General features: G+C 30.3%; 3 protein-coding genes across 3 annotated transcripts; 1 reads left to right on the top strand and 2 right to left on the bottom strand.

Moving 5' to 3' along the window:
- Window positions 1–446: 446 nt before the first annotated feature.
- LOC107444267 (uncharacterized) lies at window positions 447–4,783 on the bottom strand. The gene is made up of 3 exons (XM_021146783.4): window positions 4,435–4,783; window positions 2,254–2,309; window positions 447–660 (listed from the first exon to the last, which is right to left on the bottom strand). Exons 1-3 carry the CDS (start codon window positions 4,733–4,735, stop codon window positions 538–540), a joined length of 480 nt encoding a protein of 159 aa, XP_021002442.1. The 5' UTR covers window positions 4,736–4,783; the 3' UTR covers window positions 447–537.
- Window positions 4,784–7,272: 2,489 nt separating this feature from the next.
- Window positions 7,273–7,611, top strand: LOC147804049 (uncharacterized). The gene has a single exon (XM_087151398.1). The coding sequence runs from the start codon at window positions 7,273–7,275 to the stop codon at window positions 7,609–7,611; it is 339 nt and encodes a 112-aa protein (XP_087007524.1).
- Window positions 7,612–21,361: 13,750 nt separating this feature from the next.
- LOC107444270 (uncharacterized) lies at window positions 21,362–27,172 on the bottom strand. The gene is made up of 3 exons (XM_016058371.4): window positions 26,843–27,172; window positions 24,523–24,575; window positions 21,362–21,598 (listed from the first exon to the last, which is right to left on the bottom strand). The coding sequence occupies exons 1-3, from the start codon at window positions 27,135–27,137 to the stop codon at window positions 21,452–21,454; spliced, it is 495 nt and encodes a 164-aa protein (XP_015913857.1). The 5' UTR covers window positions 27,138–27,172; the 3' UTR covers window positions 21,362–21,451.
- Window positions 27,173–27,863: the final 691 nt, after the last annotated feature.

Raw genomic sequence — 27,863 nt, 5'->3', positions numbered from 1 at the left:
TATACTTAATTTATTCTTTTGTCATAATTAATATATTAGTTTGTGATAGTTGAAGCCTGTTTGAATCCTTAGATATAAGTTAAATATATTTTTTTAAACAAAATAATCGTGGTTTTGTATCCGAATTAAATCAAATAGGCGTTTTATTTTAAGACAAAATTATTTTTAAATCAGCATTATAATCGATAAGAATGTATTTGACTACTCAGTTGTATAAATGACTGTCTATAATCTGATCCATCCCTAATTTTAACCAATTCAATTAGAAGAAATTTTCTTTAGAAAGAAACAATATAATTGAAAAAAAATTTAATATCGGAATTCTAACTTTTCAGTAAGAAATTCAACTACTGTATCAGAAACATTAAATTAATGAATTTTTTTTTAAAGTTTTAAGCAATTAAAGTGTGTTATTGAAAAAAAATTGCATTAAAAAAATGTAGAACTTCATAATTGAATATATTTATTTCAGCGACATTTCATGTTTCATCATAAAAGGTGGCAACAGTTATATTTTTAATTTAAATCTCGATCTCTTCAAACTTCGGCTCCGTTACATGAATTTCCTTCTACGAACTTCATAATCTTATCCACACATTCTTGTGGCATTGGCTCAGTTACTGCACAGCGAACCTTTTCCACATCTTCAGACATGCATATCTAAAAAATGGATAAATAAATATAAAAATCAGAAATCAAATATCAAAATTTAAGGAACACGGCAAAAAAGTTCCTTTATTCTACTATTAGAAAAAAAAGTATTTTTACTTTTTACAGCAATATTTATTTCAAAATCACTGAGTCACTCTAGTTGAATAATTATTAATGTAATATATATGGTACTAAATTTTGGGGTAAAAATGGATTTACGGTAAAATTAATTTTACGATTGATGTACACAGAGTGACGATAACTTACCGCAATTCGATCTGGAATTTATTACAGTACATATGTTTCCATTTGCTCGCTAGGAATCCATATTCAATACCCACCAGACATTAATGAAGAATACAAAACAGAGTTGGTTAAAAAAAAAATAAGAAATAAAGAACGTCACGTTAACAACTATAATATGGAGGGAAAAAAATAAAGGTGCAAAACAAAGCCAAAGTTTTTTATACCCACATTAAATTTATACATGTCTCGAATCTGCTCTGGAATCTTGTTTCGTTAACGTGGAAGTCGATTCCTTAGTTAACGGCATGAGTTTCTCACTTGCTCTGATTTACCTCTTTTGGTCTCCATTATTTCTCAAGACTACCGCAGGTTTTCTTGTTTCGTTTTTAATTTATATTTTTATTTCAATTTTTTCATTGGCAACTAAAAGTGTTTTGTGCAATTTAAGCCCAGAGGAACTTGACTGGAATAATAAATAAAAATACATTTTTTTTTGTTAATCTTACCTGAAGTCATTGCCAAAGAGTTTCCGAAAAATTAACATGCTCTTATGTGTTCCCATAGGTAGAGCCAGAAACATGTCAAATTTTACCATATTTTGATAGTTTTGACTATACTTTATCATCTCAGTATGGATTTGCACGTACTTAGGAATCTATTTTAATTGTTTAAGTGCTTTGGTCAAGACGATTCGAAATTAATCATAAAAATTACTTTCTGAATCAGATTTGGATTCTTGACAAGATCATTATCCCAAAAATAATACAAAGTAAAACCAGAAATTCTGTTTTTTAAAATCATAGTTCTTATTAACACACAGTTAGTATAGAATACAAAACTGAAAAGTAAATTTAACCAAATGCTTTATTATTTTATTTATCATGCTATGAGGTCTCATGATAAAATTACCACATTCACCAAATGATATCACATATTACGAAATCACATTTTATTGTTAATTTTACCAAAATCATTATCAAAACGCTTCTGTAGAAATTACTGAGCTTTTCGGTATTCCCTTAGAGCAAGTATCACGGTAAATTTTACCGTATTCTGGTAGTTTTCTCAACGTACTTTTTCCGCAAATAAAATTGTAAGTCATTAATTTACGAAAAATTTTCAAGCATTTTTATTATTTTTCAATTGTTTAAATTTTCTTGGGTTTCAAAAAATATACCGAATAGTAACCCTTGAACTAAAATGGTTAAAAGCTGAGTTTTTTTAGTAAACGTTAAAATGAAAACTAAAATCATTTGAAAGTTTGTCAGTGTTTCAGATCTTATAACGAATTCAATGTTCAGATCTATATATTATTTTCATTAATGTAATTATGTTTATTGAATAACTATAACTCACTGTATGATTTCCTGACTGACATTGTTCTGGTCCAATTTCGTTATTATTCCGCATTTCTGAAAAATAAAATAAACTTTATATCATAAGGTTATAGGATGTATCCATATTGTATTTTAAATGTAATATATCATTTAAGACTTACTTAAAGTAATATAAATATATCAAAATAAATATAAATGTTTTGTTATTTTCTCTTAATAATATGTAACTTTAAAGTTTTCGTCAAAATGGTCAAGGAAACATACATATTAGGAGTCTCTAGCTAATATTTGGGAGGAAAAAAAGGATTGTTGCCTGGTGAATCACTATTGAGGATGGTAAAATCTTAGCAGGATGCTCCATCCACCTTAATTGTTTACCCAGTCCAGGGAGAATTAGGAAGCTTTATGTAAAAAGATATGAAATGTTTAAAAACTCGTTTTACATTATACATCCCAATACAGAGCTCAAAACAAAAAAAAGAACCATCCTGAATAACTCATGATCAAATGAACGGATCTTCACGTCAATTTAATGTTAATGCCTCAAAAGCGTGAATTCAAATATGCTAAATAATTATTGCAGGCGATATTTTAAGTTACGAAATCAGACACAAAAACGTAATTTCTTAGAATAAACAAACCTTTTTTTCGACGAATTCCATTTCCGACCACCGAAATATAGGGGCTAACAGCAATCTCAGAAATAGAGTTCTAATAGCTTGACCAGGAGAGCGGTGCACAGTTGGACCCCTTGATGTTCATTTTAATTTCGGCGTATTTTACAATATCTCGAGAAATTTTTAAACGAATTCAAAAATTTTTTTTATTTAAATATAATATATTAAACTGTAAGATATGCAGTTTATTACATCATTATTACGAACATAATTTTAAAGGACAAAACAAAATTTGAGCGAAATCGGTTTTGAAAAAGTTTGAAAATCAGTTTATTAGTCGTATTTTGAAAAGTCGAAATTTTGAAAAAGTCGTATTTTTAGAACTCTATTTCTTAGGAACTATTCGACTAATTTTGCTCAAAATTTCTATTTGGTGATGTAAAAATACATTCTTTAAAATATTGTCAAAAATTTTATAATTTGCGATTCAAAATTTTTCTACTGTTTTTAATACAATAATAAAGAAAATAAATGCTTACTAAAATTTACTTTTTGCGTGGAATTATCCGTAACTAAACGAATTTTATATTTGTGTGCAAAATTTTTTCAATTCACTTAAAAATTTCTCGAGATATGGCGAAGCACGCAAAGAGAAATTAAAATTAAGGGATCATAAGATTGAACCTGCCTCCTGACCAAACTATTTTGACCATATTTCCTAGGTTGCGGGAACTATTTTGGAGGTGAAAAATGTATGTTTATTCAGGGAAAGTACGTTTTTTATCTGATTTCGTGACTTAAAATATCGTCTGCACTAATTAATTAGCACACTGAGGTCATCCCGATAACAATTAAGATTGAGTCCTAGAACATAAAGATACCTTCATTAGATAAAAAGTTATTCAGGCCTTTTTATTTTGCGCATTGTACATAACATTGAACTTGAACCAGGCAGGAATGGTTAGAAATAGGCTACGCCGTGAGTCCGAAATGCTGCTATTTCCAGAATAGTTGCCAAACACTCAATAATGTTCAGAAAATATCTGATATTATTTCAAAACCGAATCTATTGTTGTTTTATTTTGATGCATAAATTTAAATTATATCTAAAAAATTTGTCAGAAACAGCTTGCTAAAATAATAATTAAGATAGATCAAACTAAACCATTTTACACAGTGATGTATATTACGTTTTGTAATCTGCCATCAATTAACTATTTTTACATTACATAAATCATTAAATTACATGCAACCGTTACATAGTGATAATTCTATATCTTACATTCTAAAAACAATTAACCAGTTTTAAATTACGGGATTAAGAGCGGCTTCTACACTATGATTCATTCAATATTTTACAGTATACCAACAATTAACTAGCTTTACATTAAGCGATTAACAATAGCTGCCGCATAATGCCGCATCTATATTTTGCATTCTACCAACCATAATACATAAAAAACAGTTGCTGCTATGTAATAAGCTATTCCTTATATTATATTCTGAAACTTTTTCAAGTGTTCCAATTGTAGTAACAAATAAATGTACAAAAATCATTTCAACACGTATTTAAAACAACTTACCTTTAAACATATCGTACATTAATTTACCATAAGGTGCACACTCTGGAAACATGGGTAGCATGATCATTGACATTTTCCCTGGACCACCATGGCCCCCCGGACCACCATGGCCTCCCGGACCACCATGGCCTCCTGGACCCCCAGGTCCTCCTCGACCACCAGGGCCTCCTGGAGGACCTCTACCACCAGGACCTCCTTGACCTCCCGGAGGCCCTCTACCACCAGGACCGCCACGTTGACCTTGTACAGTTACAAGGATAACCACAGAGATCAATAAAACGGTAAATATGAAACACTTCATGTCGAGACAGAAGGAAACATGCAAAAGTATGCTTTTTATAGCAATAGTTCGATGCCGTGTGTATACTTCCTGCAACGTATCTGATTCATTCAAGTATTATTAAACAGCACGCAATGTCTGGAACTTTCCTCTTCTTTTGTGTAAAATTATAAGCAAATTTAAACATAATAGTTGGATACACCTGTTGAAGTGACAAATAAAAACTTTTTCGGAAAAGGACTCGCGACTTCCTCAAAAGTTCAATTCTTATATTATTTCAGAAATTTAGAAGTTATTGATCAGGCTCTATCCTGAATAAATTTCGTGTGAGTTTGAAAGAGTAATATAATAATATTTGCTATCTAAATAATGAATTCGAAATATAATTGCCGATAAAAAAAAGTTGATCTTATTGCGTAGCTGGATACCCGTTCTAAGTACGGGGAGGGGGGGAAAGTAAATAATCATTTATTCAATACAGAACAACATTACAAAATCATGCACACAACTGAAAGACATATATCAACGGAATTAATACAGCTAGAATAATTCCATTTTTTATTTATTTATTTATTATTATTATTTGTCCTTCTGGGTTGCTTTGCGTTATTAGATAAAGAAAAACACATTCTTAGTGTTTCTTCAAATTTTTTTTAATATTTATTTTTCTTTCCAATGCCCACCTTTGCTAACATTTCGTCAATACAGGCATTTACAAGGCAGATTTGTTAACTCTTTCAGGGGCCATTAGAGATGCATGTTGCCGCCATTTGTAGCTGCAAGTGATAAATAATAATATTCAACAGATATTTCGGTCATCCTCTAAAGTATTTATGTGATTATTATGGGAAATAATAATTTTTTATAGATATTTCGAACATTCACTAAAACATTACTGTAATTGTTTCAAGAAATAATAATATTTACCAGATATTTCGTACATCCTCTAAAGCATTTATGTCATTATCATGGAAAATAATAATATTTAACAAATATTTTGGACCTTCACTAAAGCACTTATGAGACTACACCGACATTCATTGGACAATGTAAACAGTAATCAATTTCGGTCCTTTACAGTAGTGTATATATAAACATATCCCGGCTCGATTGTATGCTGTATCTGAAAAAGATCTTATGCTTTATTGATTTCTTCGCATCGTGCTTTCAACCATAAGTGCATTATGTCCTGTTTTGAAGCATCGTTGGATCATTATGCACACCTCAAAAGATTGAGAATATGTCTCCTATTGTTTTTTTGAAGTTATACTTCTTATGCGACTTCCAACAAGGTTGCGTTAAACGTTTAACGCTACATTTTTATTGGCCGGGAAATCACGTGGTAGGATCCAGTTTTCCCACATTCATTTCCATATTGTTTTGGTTCTCACTAGCATAAAAATAATAAAAGTCATAAAAGTATTGTTTTCCTATAAATATTATTATAGTTTGTTTTGATACACATCTATATATTAATAGGCTAGCAATATTTTGTCTCGCTAAAAACTCCCAAACTACGCAATAGAATTAATCAAATAAGGTGTCGTTTTAAAGGTATTGTTATGTAGATGTGCAATAAGGTCTTAAATTATGAAAATTTCCTTTAATTAATTAATAAAATTAATAATTTAGTTTCAACCAATGAGAATTCAGCAAATCATTTTTCGGGTGGTTCGCATAAGCATTGTTTCCGTAAGCATCGTTTGATTTAAAGCATTTCTGAATTAATAGATTGATAAAAAAAAAACGGAACTGAATTTCTTAAAAAAAGAATTCAATATCTTTAGTTCCTTTGATAAATTTTTTGTTTCGTTACAATAGAATGGCAATGGCATCGTGCGAATATTCAAACCAAAACAAACGTGCGAATATTCAAACCAAAACAAACTTTCTACAAACAATTATTTTGATTTGAGATTTAAAGCGATATCTTAGTTATTTAGTTCTATTTTTATTTATTTAGTGCCTGCTGCCTAAATAAAATGCCTGCTATCAGGCGTCGAAATATCTCTGGCAGACGTCAGAGAAATGAATGGCGGAATTCTAAACAGGAAAGCATTTCTCGCCGAAGGGAATCGCCACCTCTACAAATTCGAGATTTTTACAAATCTGCATTGACTGTTCATGACGATTGTGACCCCTTTACTATTGGATCTATGACTTTTATTTGTAACTTTTGTCTTGCTAATCATTTTATGTTAGAGAAGACAGGAAGTAGCAATGTATATGGTATTTGCTGTCAGAAAGGCAAGGTTGATCTTCCTTTATTGTCGCATTCACAATATTTTGAGAATTTGATTACTGGTGTAACATCTTTGGACCATACTGCAAAGAAACGATCCCAAAATTATTTGGACAATATTCGCTCCTATAATTCTGCATTTGCCATGATAAGTTCTGAGACACACTTAGATGAAAGTGTAACCGGTGGAATGTATCATTTTAAAATCCATGACACATTTTACCATCGTGTTGGTTCACTTATACCAAGTGAAGGTTGTCAGCCAAAGTACGCTCAGAATTACTTTTATGATGCAGATACAGCAATTGAACACAGAATGCGTGAACAAGCTAATGTCAAATGTGATGCGAACATTATGCATGAAATAGCTGTATATCTGAACAGAGTGAATTCATATGTCCAATCTTTTCAAACAATGGGTGATCTCTGTAGGAATTCCAGTGATGGAAATGAAAAGGAAATATGCATGCACATCACTGTCAACGCGTCGTCTGATCAACGACGGTACAATGATGCCACAAGTACAGATGTTGCAGCAATCTTTAGATGCGTAGATGGAGTACCTCCTGGGGAACGAAACCTGGTGGTGATGTCAAAGTCAGATGGCATTCGCACAGTTTCTGTTTTAGACTCATCGTTAGACCCATTGGCTTAGACGCTACTGTTTCCCCATGGTGATCCTGGATGGCATATTAATATTTCGCACACTGTTACAAATAATCAACGAAACAAAACAACAATGAGACAGTATGCTGCCTATCGTCTTTCCATCAGAGAAACTTTCAGTTTATTGCATCGTTCATAAAAACTGAGCAAGGACATTTAAAAAATGATCAGAGAGTCTTTACAAAAAATATAGTTTATAAAGAACTTTTGTGAACAAAACTATTTTGTTTTATGTTTAATACCCATCGGAAGTAGGCAAGGGGACCTTCCAGAATCAAAACTCCCCATGAGAAATGAGATATGGCGACCTCCTCGCGGTATTTCTCGGGTAATGCTAACAGCCATACATTTAAATTTAACAATTAGGTATAACACATTTTATTCAAAATGGACTCAAATCATTAAAATGATACTCACCCAAAACACTTGAGCCTTGCCAAGTGAACATAAATTTACTGAATTTCTTCACAAAATTGACAATGATACCTCTGGTGATCTTAAAGCCATCATTGATGAAATTTACCGTTATATTCCAGAAATTGCTCAAACTTCTGATAACAAATCGAGCAATATTGCCTCCTATGAATGAAGATTGCGAAGAAATCAAATCCAAACTTTTAAAAGATTGATGCCCGATGAAGAGAGACTATACATCAGTTATGATTTGGTGGTTACAGACAATGATCACGAGCAAACGCTTTATCCCTCTGAATTTTTAGATAGTCTTTCTGTGAGTGACTTACCTCCTCACAAACTCATATTGAAAGAAAACGCCATTGTGTCGAAAATTTTCATCGGAACAGTTTAGTTTGCGTAGTTTTAACTGGTGTTACGTGTGGACAACAAATTTTGATACAAATAATACATTTCAAAAGTTCAGGGACACTACTGCCATTTATTTTTGACATAATTCAATTCCCGGTGATTCTATTTTTCGCAATGACAATAAACAAATCCTCATAAAAATGACGCTTACCCAAAACATGCGAACCTTGCAAAGTTAATGGGATTGTATTAAATTTCTAAATAAAATTGCAATGGTACATTTGGTGATCTTATTGAGATATATTCTCTGCTACAGCTCCAAATTTCTCAGCTACATGAAGAAAAGATAATCAAATTGTGAAGGGGGCAGAGAAGTGTATAAATTTCATTAAGTAATTGATTTCAATATCTGGCATTTTTATTTTAAAATTTAAATTTGTTAAAATGTTTTTATAAGATTGCGAAGCAATATGCAATGGAACTGCGAAGCAGTTCTGGGGGTTGGCGAGCGTAGCGAGCAGGGGGCGGAGCCCCCTAGTATAATTTAATAGGGTAGTATTTTTCATTTTCAAATTTAGTGGATAACAATTGCAAAAAATGAGTGAAAACAATCCCACGGACAATGCGACGGATTTAAGGTTATGTCAAGGTACGTCTCTTGTGAATATCAATTGATTGTTTCTCTTCTGAAATTAAATTATGACGCATTCACATACATTATTAATACAAATACATTTTCCAGGGCGAGACGATGAGGCAACCACAAGCACTTCCACTGGTTCAAGAGGTCCACGAGGGAAAAATGCACTATATTACCGTGATTACAGAGCACGGAAGCGAGTGGAACAGGTAAAAGAGTCGTGGAATAGAACTAGTCATCCTTCTACGACAGCTGATTTTTCTACAATTAACGTCGCAGGTTGCGAAGTTTAACTTCTTCCGCGCGGGAGGGACTGCACGCACTATTTTTTTTTTTTAATTATTTGGGTAACAAGCTATAGTTTTTCTCATTTTTAACGAGAATATTATGAAAGACGTGATGCTTTGAAGTTAAATCAGTTTGAAATTTAATAAAAACAGAAATTGAACAAAAACCTTGCGTGCAATATTTATAATAGTAATTTATAATAGTAAAAGTAATTATAATTTATTATAATTTCTTTTAATTTCTCTTGACAAAATCTGTCCAAAGAACTATTTTCATTTTGCATCAAAAAATGTAATTTGGTGATTTTATTAATACTCCTGTTCCCCAAACTAAAATTATAAGAAATATATATATTACAAGATTTTAAGATCAATATCCTAACAGTTTCATTATTTTGAACTTACTAAAACTGCCTTCCATTTAAAAAAATGCCTATTTATCTATCATAGCAAACCTTGACTTTCTTTTAAAAATCTTCTTTTAACCTCTCCATAAAGCAAGTCATTAAATCGAACATATACTTTGGGCATTTTTTTTTAAACAAGACATTATACTTGCATTTGTATTCCAGTTACGTTTACATTCATTTTTCAATCTTAAATGGAAAGAAGTTTAATGGCAAGGAAGCAAAAAAATTAATATGTTTGGCATATACACGCAAGTATTAACTCGTTTTTAAGCGAATAGATTAAACGATTGAGAAAACTACTTTAAAGTAAAACATATAGTTTGCATCCTTGAAAGGGGATCATTTTGAATGATACGCAAGCTTAATATTTATTTAAAAGTTAAAAAAAATCAGATTAATATGGGTCTTAAAAATAAAAATTATTAATATTTATTTTAATTCATTGCATTTTTATTACTTATTAAATTTAAGACATACGCAAAATCTTGATTATTTATTATTATAATTAGGTACATTTTAATCGTGTATATAATAAATTTTGTGCTATTTTGCTACAAATAAGAGTAGTTCTTATCCTAATAACTTAAAATTATTTTTGTGCTACAAAATAGTGCATATTTTAGTTCAAATTCCATATTTTATGCAAAACTCAAGAGCAAGAAACCCGATATCCACCTATTCATATTTTTATAAATAGTGTTCTCCTAATGAATATTCTCAACTTTAAAAATTTAACACTGGTTGGACTACAAAAACAATAAAAAGCCACAATTCATCACAAAATAATTTCTTATACGTGATTCATAATTCACACAAAAGTGAACTTGGCTTTATTTAGAAATAACGCAAGGTATAGTAGATTTTACTTTATTCTAAATCGAAAAAAAAAATTCAAAAGAACAGATTCTATTTTATTCCAAAACGGTTTCATAAGTGGCATAATTCAAAAATCGTTTTCAAGCAATTAGAAAACAATTCCCGAAGTACATTATAGACCCTATTTATAATATCGTTTGTTCATGAAATTTCAATATTTTTCTTGCTTAGAAGTATGTTTTCTTTTATTAAATTAAGGTTTATCAAGAAAAGTTAGGATTATAAACTGTAGAAGTTTGCAATTGGGGTACTTGCATTCCAAGAAGAAGACAACCATTATCCACGCACCAGCTAATCTTCATCAGCAATATGGAGTATTAAAGTTGAGCTAAGTTTCTCTACTTAAAATTTTAATTAACGTTAAGTAAATTAATTACAGAGCCTTATACGAGGGTTACTATTTATATTTCTGGCCTAATAATGAAAAGACAAATATGTGGGATCGAAATTGGTTTTATTGCTTTTCAAAATATTCTCCATGATGATCAATACACTTTTGCATGCGTTTGAACCAATTTTCAAGGCACTTTTTCCAGTCCGATTGAGGTAACTCCAAAACATGCGTTTTGAATGCATCAACCGCTTCTTCGGGGGTCGAAAATCATTCTGCACGTAATTTATTTTTGATGTGTGGGAATAAGAAGAAGTCATTGGGTGCCAAATCAGGGCTGTACGGCGGATGACCCATCAGTTCGATCTTTCGCTCCGTCAGAAATGCCTTTGTTTGAGTCGATGTGTGAGAGCTCGCATTGTCATGATGAATAATGAATCGCCTGTTCTTCTGCTTTTTTCGAATTTCTCCGATGACTTCTGGCAAACAAATGGTCGTGTACCATTCAGAATTGACCGTCCTGCGTTGCTCTAACGCCACTGTTGCCACATGACCGTTAATGCCGAAGAAACAGGCAATCATTTGTTTCGATGTGCTTCTTCCTCGAACAACTTTTGTTGGTTTTGCCTCGTCTTGCAAGACCCATACAGTTGATTGCTGTTTTGTTTCCGGCTCATATGCATAGATCCATGATTCGTCACCTGTGTAGATGTTATACACAGCCTTTGATGTACCTTAAACGTATTTTTCCAACATTTCCTTGCACCAATCGACACGAGCCTTTTTTTGAGCGTCTGTCAGATTATGCGGGATCTAAGGCGAACAAATTTTTTTTACGCTCAAATGTTCATGCAATATTTTATTGATGCTAGTCATACTAATGTCCAAAGTCGCCTCTATTTCACGGTATGTCACATGACGATCTTGTTCACGCACAGTTCACGCACAGCATCTATCTTTTCTGGCACAACAACGGATTTTGGACGACCTGCAAGGGATTCGTCCTGGATCGAACATCGACCACGATTAAATTCGTTATACCAATTTTTTACAGTGCTGTAGGATGGCGCTTTATCGCTGAATAAAGAATTGAGTTCATCGAAGCACTCTTGTCTTGACAATTCACGTCGAAAGTTATGAAAAATAATGGCACGAAAATGTTCACGATTCAATTCCATTTTTTGAAAGAGAAGAACTTTTCAATTTACTGTCAACAACACAAATGAAGCTATAATGGTAAATCGTCTGCTGAATTTATGTTTAAGAATATCAAACTTTCGATTAAAATCGTCTGCGGTCGCCTAGCAACACTTACTGTTGCCAAGGCCAGAAATATAAATAGCAACCCTCGTAGCACATCGAATTTGTTGAAATATAATTCCCTCCGGTCTACTTCTTTTACTTAACTTAGATGTATTATTTGTTTATCTTTTTTATAGTAACCGTGATATAATTTTGCTTTGAGTGCCTGGCAACTTCCTAACATAATAAGCTTTTTTATGTTCTACATGGCTTCGTGCTTGTCTTTGTGTAAATAATATATAGTGGTAGAATTGAAATATTTGTGAAAGAATATAGACTGTGTTACTCAAGAGAATTGAGGCTTGACAGATTTGGCTTATTCGAAATAAATTGGAAAGAACAGTTGCTAACGGAAACAAATGCAACGTTTGAACAACCAATCAGAATTGACATACCCACCCGTCACTTGCAGGTGTCCCAATATTAAAACATTGCCAACTTACGGACATTAGCATGTATATTCTGCAAAATTTTAAAAGTAATTATGGTATGCATAAAATTATAAATGGAAAGTCTTTCTTTAGTTTCATTTCAGGTAATCACGTACTAAACACACAATAACACTACAGACTAGAGCAAGCTAAAAGTTTTCCTTAGTCAATGTAAAATCTTGAAAGAATACATTTTGCGTTATCGATGAATGGTTAATTAAACTTGAAAAAAGAAAACTTAATACAAATGGATTTAAACTAATGGGGAAAAGTAATGCTAATATCCTGAATTTTTCATTTCTACTAATCCTTTTTCACTTAAGCATTTTCAAGTTTTCTTTAAAATAGGATTATATCGAAGAAAAAGGATTTGGTCGTGCCTTTAAAGAACTCGTTAGATTAAATTTAGCAAGAGGGAAAAAGTAATTCTTAGAATAATAAATTACTTTAAAGAAGCAAAAATAAAATTATAAAAGTTTTACTGATTACGTTCGCATGCGGTATTATTTCGCTATTAAATTAAATGTGAAGATAAAACATTTTTTAAAAAAACTTCAATTTGAGTAATATAATTAAAAAAGATAATTAAACAACCCTAATAACTTTTGATCTAATGAGCGATCACTTTCTAAGAGTCTCAATCTTAATGGCACATAAAGTTGACTCCAATTATGCTTATTAAATAGTGCAGACGATATTTTAATTTGCGAAATAAGTACAGGCACAAAAACTTACTTTCTCTGACGAATAAAAAACCTGTATATTTGAAATTTTATTTCTCAGGAAGTATTCGACCGATTTCGGTGAAATCTGTATTTTGCTTTGTAAAATTACGTTCTCTATAATGATATAAAAAAATTTATACCTGACAATTCAAAATTTTTTCAACTATTTTTAAATAATAAAATTTACTGAAAATTATTCTTTGCATGGTCTTAGCATTGAATAAATGGACAATTGTGCCTAAAATTTTTTTAAAACTCCCTTAAAACGTTCTCCAGATAGGACGAAATAGGCAAGAAGTAAAGTTAACATTAAGGAGTACAAACTTTAGATTAGTCTCCTGCTTCTTATTTACCTTACAGTGACATCACAAAACGATTAATAATATACACTGTAAGAAATTCTGATTCAAATTACGGTAAAAAGTACCGGTACTCAGGGTACTGGTATCCATTTTTCCCGGAATATATTAATAATTAATTAATATATTAATCATTAATAATAAGAAATACCGTAATTTTAATGACTACTGAAAAATCACTGAATCATTCTAATTAAGCAAATATTACTGAAAAAATTACATTATATAATTTTACGGTAAAAATGGACTTACGGATGATGGACCCAAAGTACCGGTTCTTCTTATCCTACCTTTATTCGGATTTTTTTTAACGTAGTATATTATTAAAACATACTTTTGAACCATAATACGATGGAAAATTTAAGTAACTTGAATAAGATCTTGAATTAAATCACGTTTTCCCTTTAGTTGAACATTGTTATACAAACCAGTTTAAGAAGTACGATAATATGCTTCATCTTAGTATCATATTGAAGTTAGAGAAAATTTGAACGATCTTTCGGTTCAACCCATTGCACAGGGAAACAAATTTTTTGTTACGTTTACACAAAATGATTGATCTTTACTAATTCGGATCGAGGGATTTCAAATATGACATTAGTTTTGGTATAAAAACCACATTTATTTTCGACATTTTTAGTCTTTTTTTTTTGTCGAAATGTACAAGCTTGAAAACGTTATAATATAACAGAGGGTTGCGAAAATATTGCGTCAAACTTCTAAGAGACTTAGCGCACATCACCAAGATTAAAATTGCAGAGGAACCCTGGAAATGTCGTCACACGCCACTAGAGGCGCTTCCCTATTATGACTTATTTAGAAGTGCGCGAAAAGTGTACTAATTCGGGTGTGGGGATTTCAAATTTGACATTAGTTTTGGTATAAAAACCACATTTATTTTCGACATTTTTAGTCTTTTTTTTGTCAAAATGTACAAGCTTGAAAACGTTATAAATAACAGACGGTTGCGAAAATATTGCGTCAAACTTCTAAGAGACTTAGCGCACATCACCAAGATTAAAATTGCAGAGGAACCCTGGAAATGTCGTCACACGCCACTAGAGGCGCTTCCCTATTATGACTTATTTAGAAGTGCGCGAAAAGTGTACTAATTCGGGTGTGGGGATTTCAAATTTGACATTAGTTTTGGTATAAAAACCACATTTATTTTCGACATTTTTAGTCTTTTTTTTGTCAAAATGTACAAGCTTGAAAACGTTATAAATAACAGAGGGTTGCGAAAATATTGCGTCAAACTTCTAAGAGACTTAGCGCACATCACCAAGATTAAAATTGCAGAGGAACCCTGGAAATGTCGTCACACGCCACTAGAGGCGCTTCCCTATTATGACTTATTTAGAAGTGCGCGAAAAGTGTACTAATTCGGGTGTGGGGATTTCAAATTTGACATTAGTTTTGGTATAAAAACCACATTTATTTTCGACATTTTTAGTCTTTTTTTTGTCAAAATGTGCAAGCTTGAAAACGTTATAATATAACAGAGGGTTGCGAAAATATTGCGTCAAACTTCTAAGAGACTTAGCGCACATCACCAAGATTAAAATTGCAGAGGAACCCTGGAAATGTCGTCACACGCCACTAGAGGCGCTTCCCTATTATGACTTATTTAGAAGTGCGCGAAAAGTGTACTAATTCGGGTGTGGGGATTTCAAATTTGACATTAGTTTTGGTATAAAAACCACATTTATTTTCGACATTTTTAGTCTTTTTTTTGTCAAAATGTACAAGCTTGAAAACGTTATAATATAACAGAGGGTTGCGAAAATATTGCGTCAAACTTTTAAGAGACTTAGCGCACATCACCAAGATTAAGATTGGATAGGAACTCTGGAAATGTCGTCGCACGCCACTAGAGGTGCTTTCCTATTATGACTTATTTAGAAGTGAGCGAAAAAATAGTTCACAATAGGGGAAGTGCCTCTATCGGCGTATGACAACACTTCCGGGCATATGTTCTTTCGTGAATTTAATCATGATGATGTGCCTCAACTCCTATAATTCGTCGCAATATTTGTGCAATCGTCTTTTATATATAACCTTTTTAAACTTGTACATTTCGACAAAATATAGACTAAAAGCGTTATTTAAAAAATTTGCAACTTGGAGAGTAAGAACAATTTCAAATTTAAAACCAGCGAAAAAAATTGTCTAAGATCTGTTAAAAAAATCTCATACAACAGAAGAAAAAAAATTGTTCCAATGTGTTATCAACCAATACTTATTCTTTACATAAATAATTTTAAATAAATTAAATGCTTTTTTTTTCATTAAACCTTTACTTTTTTAAGACACTACATACATCATTTGCCCTGTGCTGTAAAATTTCTTAGCTTACCCTTTGATATTTTAACCGATCGATAATATAAACGCTTAAAACCGTGCTTTCTTGCGAAAATGTTATCTAAATTCAAATTCTTCCTTATTAATTTCAGTACACATAAATTCTCTGAGCTTTTAAAAAGCTGAAGCAGTTTTAACTGAAAAAAATTAACCCTTGTGACTTGAAAACAATGTTTTTATAACGTGCTATTTTTCATTTTAGTATTCAGTTGGGAAATAAAAATTAATGACTAAAAATATGTAGTTTTTTAAATGTTCTTATTGTAGTTAGTGCTGATTTAATTAAAATAAATCATTGTTAAATAAAATTTAATGCAATTTTGGCATAAATGGCTTGTGTCCAATTAAAACGAATTAATTTTAGGCAATATTGATTAATCCGAGTAAAATAAAATTAATATTCTTCCTTAATTAAATCTAATGAATTAAATTCCTGAAAGCAGTGTTTGTTTAAAAATTATAATTAAAAGAAATTATCAAAGGCATTGTCGTTTGATAATTGTTCAAGTATTTGAAATAATTGCACAATTCAGAAAGACATCTCATCAATGAGCTTTTTTATGCTGGACAAAGCTCAAATTGCGTATTAAAGAAAAGGACACAGCTTGAAATGCGCATTTAGGACATAGAAAATAGCTTAAAAGGCGTACTTAAGAAATTGAACTTAGTTTAAAATGCGTATTTAAGAAAATGGTCAAAGCTTAATATGCGCATTTAAGGAAATACACATAGCTCAAAATGCATATTGAAGAAAATGGGCATAGCTCAAGAAACGTGTTTAAGAATATGAACTTATTCTTAAACGTATTTGGAGTTTGACATTCGCATTTAAGAAAATCGTCGTTTGCTCAATATGCGCATTTCAGAAAATGGGTGTAGCTCTAATTGCATGCTTCAGAAAATGATCAAATCTCTAAAAGCATATTTAAGAAAATATCCGATACTAAATATATGTCTCTTAGAAAATGATTAAAAATGAATATTTAAAAAATGGATACAACTCAAATTGCATAATTAAAAAAGTGGAAATGACTCAATATGTCTATTTAAGAAATTGGATAAACTCAAATTTAACTACTAAACGAGTTAAAAAAGTAATTTTCATTACTTTTTTAAGCATTTATCATAATCGTTAAGAAGAATTTCGGGGTTGGGGTAGTTGAATATATTACGGATGTAAGTTTTCAAAAGATCTCTTCGTATTCAGAACACTTAAAGATAAAATGGTTTTTAAGAATCTAAACACCTCTACAATGTGAATTTATTACCATTATTATAAATTTAATAGGAACAACCTTGTAAAAACAACTGACGACTTTTAAAGTCTTTATAAAAGCTAATTTAAATTTTTTAAAAATTAAGCGATTTACACAAATTTACATCATTACTTTACAAGTTTATTTGCATTCATTAGTTTATTTTTTTTAAAAAATACACTATATATATATATATATATGTCCATTTTATTAAATACGTATTTGGAGTTATGCCTGTTTTCTTAAGCACGTCTTTTGAGTTAAGTTCAGAATAAAAAGCTCATAGGTGATTTCATTTTAAAATTTTTTGCTAATTTCATTACACAAACTTTAATATTGTGTTGCCCAAAGAAATATTTACTTACATATAACTGATTATCTGTGAGTAATTTTTAAGTATCTTACTCTAAAAATGAAGTGAAACAACGTGCATGCTAAAGGTTTCAAATTCGTATTTAAGCGAGAGAAAAACAAGAGCGTTAGAAAAATCAAAAAAAAATTACTGCTGGAGAAAGCGTGGCTGATAACGTTAAAACGTGATTTTTTATTTCGACGAAACGAAACTGAGTGAAAGGCTATTATTATAAAGTTTATCATATTCAGTTTAATACTATTAAGTTATAAATAATTGTAATAATTAAGTTATCATAATATTAAGTTTAATAATATTAAATTTCATCGAGCATTCAATTTTTTTTTCATTCTTCCTTCCTCACTAGTCATTCTGCAGTTTCTGAATCGTTCCCGTTTAAAAATTAGTTTGTAACCCCTAATTCTTATTCGAAAATAAGATAACGAGTTTCTAATCTCTAAAATTATAAGCTACGCAACCTTGTCTACTTTACAAACTATATGCACAAACATTTGAAATAATTGAAAATAAACTCTGAGTTCTTCTATCTCACACACAATTAGAAACATTCTGCTAACTAGGCTCGTTTTGGAATTATGGGACATTTCTCTCTATTTCAATTATATTCTAATAAACAAAATTGTAACGAACTATTATATTCTAATGAGCAAAACTACGCTGATTACGGCAAATTTCCCTTAAAGTGTTTTTTTTTTCTTTTCGATTGATGACGTTCCGTAAGGACTGTCTTTAATGTTTGAAAGATGATATTTCGAATTAACTCCATGTTTTTTCAGGAAATCAGAATGTTTTCCTCACAAATGATTCGTTAAATATAGATAAAAAAATTTTCGTTTATGCTAAAATTTAAATTTTCGACTCCTTATACTAATTTGTGCTCTATTGGGAGAATATTTTCAAAGCAGTGTTTACGTAACATTCTATATGACTTTGAATTATCGTAAATTTGATATTCATTGCTTATCTTAAAAGTAAGTATAGTTTTAAAGAAATTTTGAGAAAAACTACTTTTTTTGTATGTGTTTTCTTCTAATTTTAATTAGTGTCTGTCTTTAATTTATCAGTATTTCAGGTGTTTGCCCTTTTATAATTGTCTTGAATAAAAAAAAAACAATTAATTGTAGAGAATCCAATAAAGAAATACTTATATTATTACATGTATAAAGTAAGAAATATTACAGATGATTAAGTTAAGAATAAAGTAAGGGAAAATACAATGGTTAGAACAATAGTTATCATAGTGATAGACTTTTTTTCGCCTAGGTTTACTTAGACCTAAAAGACCCAAAAATTAAAAATCAATAATAATTTCTTTAAATTGCTTAATTTTATGTATTTCAAAATTTAATCTGAAAACCTTCATTTTTTTTCATTTAAACAAACTTCTATTTTCTAATTTAATATTAAATCAGCTGAATGGCTGCTCTTCATACGAGGTAAATAAAATGAAAAAAAAATATCAATAATAAACAACTCAACGAGCAACAGTACGAAATCATGAACAAAACTGACATATTTTGACGCAATTAATAAAGCTAAAATAATTTCTATTTTTTATTTATTATTATTTGTTTCCCTTCAAGGAGCTTTACATTATTAAATTAACTAAGCAAAACATGTTTTTGTACTTTATGTCCATCAGAATAGAGATTAACTGTATTCAATATCATTTGGCATTATGCTATTGCTTGATGTAAATTATGACAGTCAAAATTTATCCTTTTCTAGTGATTTGTTACGGTATTTATTCCGTTAGAGGGACCATAAAAACCTAAAAAAATAATAGCTAGAGTGTACTAAATAGCTTGTAAAAAACCTCGTCGTCTATAGATAAATTTAAACAATTTCTAATGTTTAACCAATCAGAAAATTCCATTTCATTCTTCGCTGTAGAATGTTCTTATGTTGACAGTTACTTTTCAAATGATATATTTTTTCTGAAACTACTGCTCCAATAAAATGGATTTCAGAATGTATTATCTATGTTTATGCAATTTAGATAATTTAATGATAGATTTTGCCAAAATGTTTTTAAAAAAATTTCTATATATTTTTGTTTTGTTTCTTAACATTTTTTAGAAACCCTGCACCATATTAATAAAATAATTCCTAAGAAATTCTCGAACTATCGGTATGCCAAATTTCATCGCTCTCGATCAGATGATTTAGGAGTCTATAAAGGACGCACAGATAGACAGACAGAAAGACTGACATTCATTTTTATATACATAAATCTGAGAAAATATATTTGCGTAAAACCATTACTGGGAAACTTTTTTGACTAAAAAAGCCTTTAATTTTTACTTTATGGAGAAGTTCGGATTTTAATAATTCTTAAACTGTTTTTTTTTATTTATTCTATGCGCATTAGAAATATCTCATATGATTTTTCAAGAACTCCTTGCGTACTTTTTATAATTATTAACTACCTTCTTAGTTGCTTTTTTTTTTATACTGTGACGAAAAAAGATACATTTTTTCTGAAAGTACTGCTCCAATAAAACTAAATTTTAGAGCGTATTAGCTATTTTTATGCAATTTAGATAATTTAATGATAGACTTCGCCTAAATATTTAGTTTAAATATGTTCAATGTATCTCTGTTTTGTTTTTTAACATTTTTTAGAAACCCTGCACCATATTCATCAAATAATTCTTAAGAAATACTCGAATCAAATTTTTAGAGCAGCACTCCTTTATAAATCTGAAGTGTTATTAACAGAATAGCTTGTGAGCATTGGCAGTTTTTAGAAAATGTTCCGTAAAAATGAATTCATCAGCGTGTAATCTAGTTAACATTCACACCGTTCAATTTTTACTCTTTTTGAACTTATTTAAAAATTTGAGTATTTAACATTTTTTATTGAACTAAATCATGCAGAATCATTTTTGAATATTAATTTGTTGTTGTTGCTTTCATAGGCCATCAAGGAAAGAGGTGCGACTGCTCTTGTTCTCCAGTGGCGCCATCTATGACTAAGAATTCGACTTCTTCCACACCTATACCTCACAACCGTTTTTATAGCATGAACTCATTCATACATTCATTCATTCATCCACAAATCGTAATTTTGACGTTAACCAAAGAACGATTAATCTCCAATTAAGTACCCCCAGAGGTATAATTTGTTTTGGGAACATGGGGGACTTTGTGATCCGATGGATTTAGTGTGCACCAGTCACCCTTTACTACATGGGGAGTTTTTGATCGGTGGATCTGCCAAGCGCCCTGCCAATCTTGCAATCCTGTCCCCAAACATTTATTTGAAAAAATTATCTTCATGTTTAGGATTATTTTTAGTTAATTCTTTTCTCTGTATTACACAAATATTTTTTAAAGATACTCTAATCATATTTTTAGAAAAGCTTTTTTAAAGATAATCAAAGATATAATTGCTACAAAATAAAACTGCAATCTCAGGAGTGTAGTCCATTTTTTTGAAAATGTTGCTTTTTTTTTCACTACGGACATTTTTGTTCTTTCTTAATTCTTTACTTAAGAACTTACTTTGTTCTTGCATAATGCTTTACCATTAGAAATAAAAAAAAAGAACAATTCAAATTTCTCGAAGAATATTTTCACATTTCTTGATGCAGAATATTTTCAAATAAAAATGGCAGAAATAGAGGAAAACAAAACATTATAGTTTCTTTATTTCTAATTTTTGTCTTTTTCTATTTATTTCAGAACTATTTTTTTTGTTTATTTTCATACTAAGGCTCATTATCTTCATCTTTACCCTCTCCATCATTTAAACAAGTGTCACCTTGCATAAACGCCCTCAGCTTTTCTACACATTCTTTAGTAGGTGTAGCTTGCACCCGGCATCGAACTTTTTCCATGTCTTTCAGCATACAATCCTGTACAAAAAATATTTTATTGAAATGCAGCATACAATATTGATATACAATATTCAAATACAAAATGTACAATATTCAATATTAAAATGCAATATACACTATTGTAATTCAATATATAATATTGAAATACGTGACTGGGTGGCGCAGTTGGATTGTCGTCGGCCTTCTGAGCCCAAGTCTGCGGGTTCGATCCCCGGCCCAGACACCGGATTTTCGGGATGCAGAAAATTCTCAACTGCCACGTCGTATGATTATGTGGCATGTAAAAGATCCCTGGAGTGCCTTATTGGCTCTTGGCATTTCCAGCAAAATTAAATTCCTAGTGCACTTTAGCATCCAAATAGAGTCTCAGTGCTGCCATCTAATGTGGCAGAACTAGACGTCCAAATTAACATGCCAGCCGATTGTGGTGGTCCTGAAAGAGTGGATACCACCTCTGGAGAACGCACTAGGTCTGCTCATCGGGAAGACCGATTGTGCAGCTCATTGGAAATAAAAATAAAAAAATTATTGAAATACAATATACAATATTGTAATACAGTATAAAATATTGTACTTAGAGATTAGGTAAAAAATAACAAGTTATACAATGCAGAAATAATTACTCTGTAAGAAATTCCATAAAAAATTAAGGTAAAAAGTACTGACATCGATACTTTTTAATTTCAAATTTTACTTAACAAAAAATCTAAAATACTGTCATAATTACAGTAATTTTTATGAATCACTGTAATTAAATAAATATTACTGTAAAAATTGCGATGTAAAATTATACGTTTAAAATAGATTTTAATGTAAAATAGATTTTTCGGATCGTGCACTCAGGGTGCCTGCATCTTTTTATCCAAACTTTCTTTTACAGTGATGGTGAGAAATTCCACCATATTTGAATGTCGTATTTGCGACTTTAAAAAATTATAACCCAGTCAAAAAATATTAGTAATTCTATTAATTTCCTCGAAAATAAGTCTTGGTGTCATTTACGCTTCCTCCAATTTTTAAAAATTCGATTTTTAAAATTTTCAATTTTGTGAAATTCAATTTTTTTTTAAAAATTAAATAGTGGTAATTATTATAGATGTAACATATTGTGTTAAGACTTATTTTAAAAAAAATTATTAGAACTATTCTATTTTCCTAAACGATATATATATATATATATATATATATATATCGGGCGGATATAGATTTTTGAGCCTTAAGTGTGGAAAGGTGGTTACCACAATATAAAAGTTATGGGCCTAAAGTTTATGTTAATTTCATTTTTGCATATTTTGTCACATCTTTCCAACTATTGTGCAACTATGTGTGCAATTATGAAACTACTTTAACAAATGTTATGAGCAAAATATGAATTCATGTAAAATATAATTTTTAAATTAGATTTATTAATTTATTTAACAATGAATAATTGGTCCATAAATTTTCTTAAATGAAAACTTTACTTCATTTTGTGCTTCATGGTTGTAAATAACATAAAACAACATTTGAACTTAATCGGATGAATAATTCCTGAGATGATTTTTTTTTTTTAAAATCGGCATTGTTAAATTTTCCTTTTAAGAACGGTTTATTTCATTTCTTTCAAGTTTCAAATTTTGCCATTTAAAATTACTTAGTTTGAAATCATATAAACGTTACAACTTAATTTCTTTTTAAATTCAATGATAAAAAATAATAAAAAAATATAAAACATGTTTTTTACATAATCGATTGTTTTCGATTGTGTTTATTTTTTTTATTCTATTAAATTGGTTCGGAAATCAAGTAAAATACTAAAAATTTAAAATTAACTTATATTTTTATCAGATCAATGAAAATGTGATGAAACACGCATGAGCAAATTAACACAATCCATTATGCTTTGTAATTCATTTCAAAGCTTTGCGATTGCTACTATGCATAAACTATGCATAAAAGATTTAAAAGAGATTATAAAAATATGTGTAAAAATCTGACAAGTCTGAGAATTTTTAAGCATATCTAATCTATGTCTAAGCCATATAAAATAATGTTTCAGCAGTGTTTTCTTACCTGTGGCATAGATGTTAAAATGCATTTCCTTTAGAAATTCACAACACAAGATTGTTTAAATATTAAAATAAATAAATAATTGCTCTCTTTTGCACCAAATATAACTATTTTATTCGTATATTAAAAGGGGAAGTTGCACGAAGAAGAAGAATTTCAATAAAATATTGCGTACGCTAACAATTTGATTTCATCTACCGTTGTCTGAGACTTTTATTTATAGTTTTTAAAGACTACAGACGTATCTGAGAATTGAAATATTTTGCAGTCTTGTAAAAATAAATACGTAAATTCCAATTAAATGGCATCAGATTTAAATTGTTGGTTATAAATAACGACACTATTAAGAGAGATTTTATCTTTGAATAAAGAATATAGTAGTTTTGAAAAAGTAAATTCAAGAAACACTCTTTAATTACACAAAAATTACATTGTTAAGGTTATTCTAGTTGTAGTTCATTTACGTCGCACTAGAGCTGCACAATGGGCCATTGGCGACGGTCTGGGAAACATCCCTGAAAATGATCCGAAGACATGTCATCATAATTTTGATCCTCTGCAGAGGGGAGGGCACCACCGCTTCGGTAGCCCGGTGACCTTTCACGTGAAGTCGAGCACTTTACGGTAGAACAGTTCAACGAGAACCAATACCGCATACCCTCGGTCCCTATGCAGACTGATCCAAGTGGTCACGTCACTGATCGTAGCCAATGATGCTTGACTTCGGTGAACTGACTGAGAACCGTGTCCTAACGATCAGTCCACTTCAGGACTTAAGGCTATTCCAAGCTTAAAACAATGGTAAATAACGGCAAATAATGCATCAACAACAAATAAAGCATCTTAGAATAAATATTTCGAGGTTTTGAAGAATTAATACAATTACGACTTACATGGTGATCTCCTTCACACTGTCCGGGTCCGATCTCTTTATTCGTCCACATTTCTGAAAATAAATAATAAACTATTTTTACTTTCAAATATTTGAAATTGAGTTTTAAAATAAAATTATTTAGAATCATCATTCGAATTTTAATAGCAGCGTTACTGTTTTCCTTTGTTTACACTGGCTAACTCCAAATAATTATTTAATAGTTCCGTTTCTTCAAGAGTCTTAAAAATTATTTTACATATAATTCAACTAACGTGATTCTTTTTCTCAACTAGACATACAATTTAAAAATTTAGATACTTTTTAAAGAATCGCGTGAGAGACTTATATCTTAAAAGTGAATCACGCCGCCTTAACTGTACTATCTGTTCTCTGCGAACTAAGTTTTTCATTGCACGCAAATTTTAGTTGAAGCCATTATTGTAACATGCAATAATACCTCCTCTACATTCTATTATGTTTATTTTTTTCTAATAAAAAAAACTCCACCACATTTGACAACCAAAGAAAAGCAAACTTTGGAACGTTTTGTTTATTAGAAACTGCACTAATCAGGTTTCTTCGTTAAAATAAGCATTTATATTTGATTTAAATGAATATAGGGCATACTTGGTACAATATTTTACTGAGTACTAATGACTTCACTTTTATATTCTGTGTTTTTAGCACTGAAAAGGCTCCTTGTTTATAGAACCAAAAAAAAAGCCACACAAGAAACAGACATTTCATAATTTCAGTTATAAATAAGAACATTTATTAATAATCTTATAAATGACTGCACTGAAACTTTCTGTATTACTTGACATTGAAAAAGGCTCTTTTTTACAGAGCCGCCAATACAGTATGCCTTTTTTGTGTCGTAATTTGAGCTTTATGTGTATATATTAGATGTTTAATTAAACACAAATAAATTAATTCTACTATAAACTAATTCACAAGACCATAATAATGATCAAGTGTGCATTTGCCTAATATTATCAATATATAAACATTTAGAATTCCATAATTTGAAGCAGTTAAACTGTTTTAATTGGAATGAACAATACGATGCATCGTTCTCGCCTACCAAACTTCAGCCACGGTACGATTTTCCTTGCTAAAAGCAGGGTGTCTGATAACGTCTTAATGTCTTAGAGCCGCTATTAGGATTTTATTTATGTTCCTCCTGCAAAATTTCAGTCTCGAATATCTTTACACAGACTTTAATTCAGAGTTTAATTTCTGATTTTAATTCAGAGTAAACTTACATGAGACTCGTGGGTAATGGTTTCCAGTACTCTCGTAGTTTAGCTCCGAATTCTCCATTAAGTTTAAGGGAAATGAAACGTCTTTATAATAATATAGTGAAATTTTTTTATTTTATATAAACGCTTCTGATTTATTTTAAAATAAAAAAATACTTATTTTTTCCTTAAACAGTGATCACTTTAAAAAAAAAGATAAAATAAGAATTTGACTGAAACAAAAAATAAGTTTTATGATATTTAAAAAAAGCGGAATTTGGTACACGTTGTGTAAAAAGTACTCCGAAAGGAAAAACAATTAAGAGCATTCTTTATTAAATATGTATATTAAGTGAACATAATATTTAGTTTTGTAATGTAAGGTAAAAATATGCTGTTTTGCTTTTATTTTTTTAAATTTGAGGTGGTTTTTTATAAAAAAATAAGTAATTTTAGAAAAGTTACAGTAAATTTTAAAAAACAATTATATTAAATGTATAGGAATCGGCTGAGAACAAAATAGGAGTAAACCATACTTTTTCCAATCTTAATAAATTTACCCAAAACTGTCCCTTAGCACTCATTCGCGAAAGATACTCTAATGGGCATTCTATAAATTTAGAGAATTCCTTCTAGATAACAAAGATAAGATAATACATAATAATAAGATGAGACACAGAACATATTAAGAATACACAGAAATACCTTGTAGCCTTCAAGTCGTTTGCGATGTTTTTCTCCCTGAAAGCTCTCTTGAAGAATATGAAACTCTGGCTTAATGCCCAAAGCTTTTTAGATTATATATTTTATTATAAAAAGCTTAAAACTTCAGTTTAAGAGAGTTTTTAGTTTTTAAAGAGTATGTACTAAAAGTAAAAACAAATTTTGAAAAAAAAAAGAAAAGAAAGTTTAGCATTTTTTATTACAATTTGAATTTTATTTTTGTTCCATTTTCTCGACAGAAACAATTTTATTATTTAACTTTAAAGATTAAAAAAATATACATTAATAAATTTAAAAGCATTGTGGAAATATCTCAAAAACGTTTTAATCCTTTTAAAACAATCACAAAAATAATTACAACAGATATTAACTCACCTTTAAATTTCTCAGTCATGACAGATGTAAAATTCTGACACTCACTATACATGGGAATCATTATCATTGGCATTTTGTGCCCAGGTGGACCACCAGGTCCTCTGTGTCTACCTGGACCACCAAACCCTCTGGGTCCTGAAAATCTATCTTCTCCTTCCGATCCGCCAAAAGAAGGTCCTCTTTCTTCACCACGTCCTTCCCAAGCCGGACCTTGGGCAAATGCTAAAAGCATAGAACTAACTATTATAAAGACAGATAATAGGAGTTCCATGTTGACAATGGGACGAAGAACCATGATAATCTCCTTTTATTTCGAGTTGATGACGTCAGTTGAGAATGTCCGGTTATAAATATCCAATATGTATGGCCTATCAATTATCTTTATAGTAGTTTCGTTTTTTTGATGAAATTTAATTATGTTCCATTGTGTTTTGCCATTTCATTTATGTTTTAGGAAGAGCATCATTTATAGATACAAACACAATGCGAGGTTGCAATCTTTAAAATGTGATTTTAAGGTAAAATATATTTTATGCGAGATACTTACAGCAAAAAAGTTTACTGTTATATTTGTCTTGGTTTTCACGACTAATTTGTTAAGAAAAGTGGTGGAGGAGATGGCGGTGGAAATTTGCCAAAGTCGTGTTAAGTAACAATAGATAATTTTCTGAGCATATCTAAGTTTGTTTTTCCCCACTGTGGTAAAACGTTGATAATAATCATTAAATTTTTTACCTGTATACAGCGCTTTTTAATTTAATCACGAAATTCTTATAATTAAATGCTTTGATATTTATGAAAGTAGAATAATTATTTCGGATTATAGTTATGAGAAGTGATTAATTGATCATGGATTAATTTGGATTATAATTATGAGAAGCGAATTATTAAATTGGACTACAATTATGAGAATCAAATAATTAATTCGAATTATAATTATTAGAAGTGAAGCATTTATTCGGATTATAGTTATGAGAATCAAGTAATTATTAAGGATTATAATCATGAGAAGAGAATAATT

Source organism: Parasteatoda tepidariorum, chromosome 9, assembly GCF_982258835.1.
Source record: "Parasteatoda tepidariorum strain Cologne lab strain chromosome 9, Ptep-v5.0, whole genome shotgun sequence".
Taxonomy (NCBI): Eukaryota; Metazoa; Arthropoda; class Arachnida; order Araneae; family Theridiidae; genus Parasteatoda; species Parasteatoda tepidariorum.
This window is presented reverse-complemented; position numbering and strand designations above follow the sequence as displayed.

Bases quoted from the DNA above. Each gene is read 5' to 3' on its own strand.
- LOC107444267 (XM_021146783.4), bottom strand. From the start codon at position 4,735: ATGAAGTGTTTCATATTTACCGTTTTATTGATCTCTGTGGTTATCCTT. The intron at 2,310-4,434 runs GTAAGTTGTTTT...TTTATTTTTCAG, and splicing joins AATGTACGATATGTTTAAAG to AAATGCGGAATAATAACGAA. The intron at 661-2,253 runs GTGAGTTATAGT...TCCATTTTTTAG, and splicing joins GTCAGTCAGGAAATCATACA to ATATGCATGTCTGAAGATGT.
- LOC147804049 (XM_087151398.1), top strand. From the start codon at position 7,273: ATGCGTGAACAAGCTAATGTCAAATGTGATGCGAACATTATGCATGAA.
- LOC107444270 (XM_016058371.4), bottom strand. From the start codon at position 27,137: ATGGTTCTTCGTCCCATTGTCAACATGGAACTCCTATTATCTGTCTTT. The intron at 24,576-26,842 runs GTGAGTTAATAT...ATTTATTTTCAG, and splicing joins CATGACTGAGAAATTTAAAG to AAATGTGGACGAATAAAGAG. The intron at 21,599-24,522 runs GTAAGTCGTAAT...TTTTTTGTACAG, and splicing joins AGTGTGAAGGAGATCACCAT to GATTGTATGCTGAAAGACAT.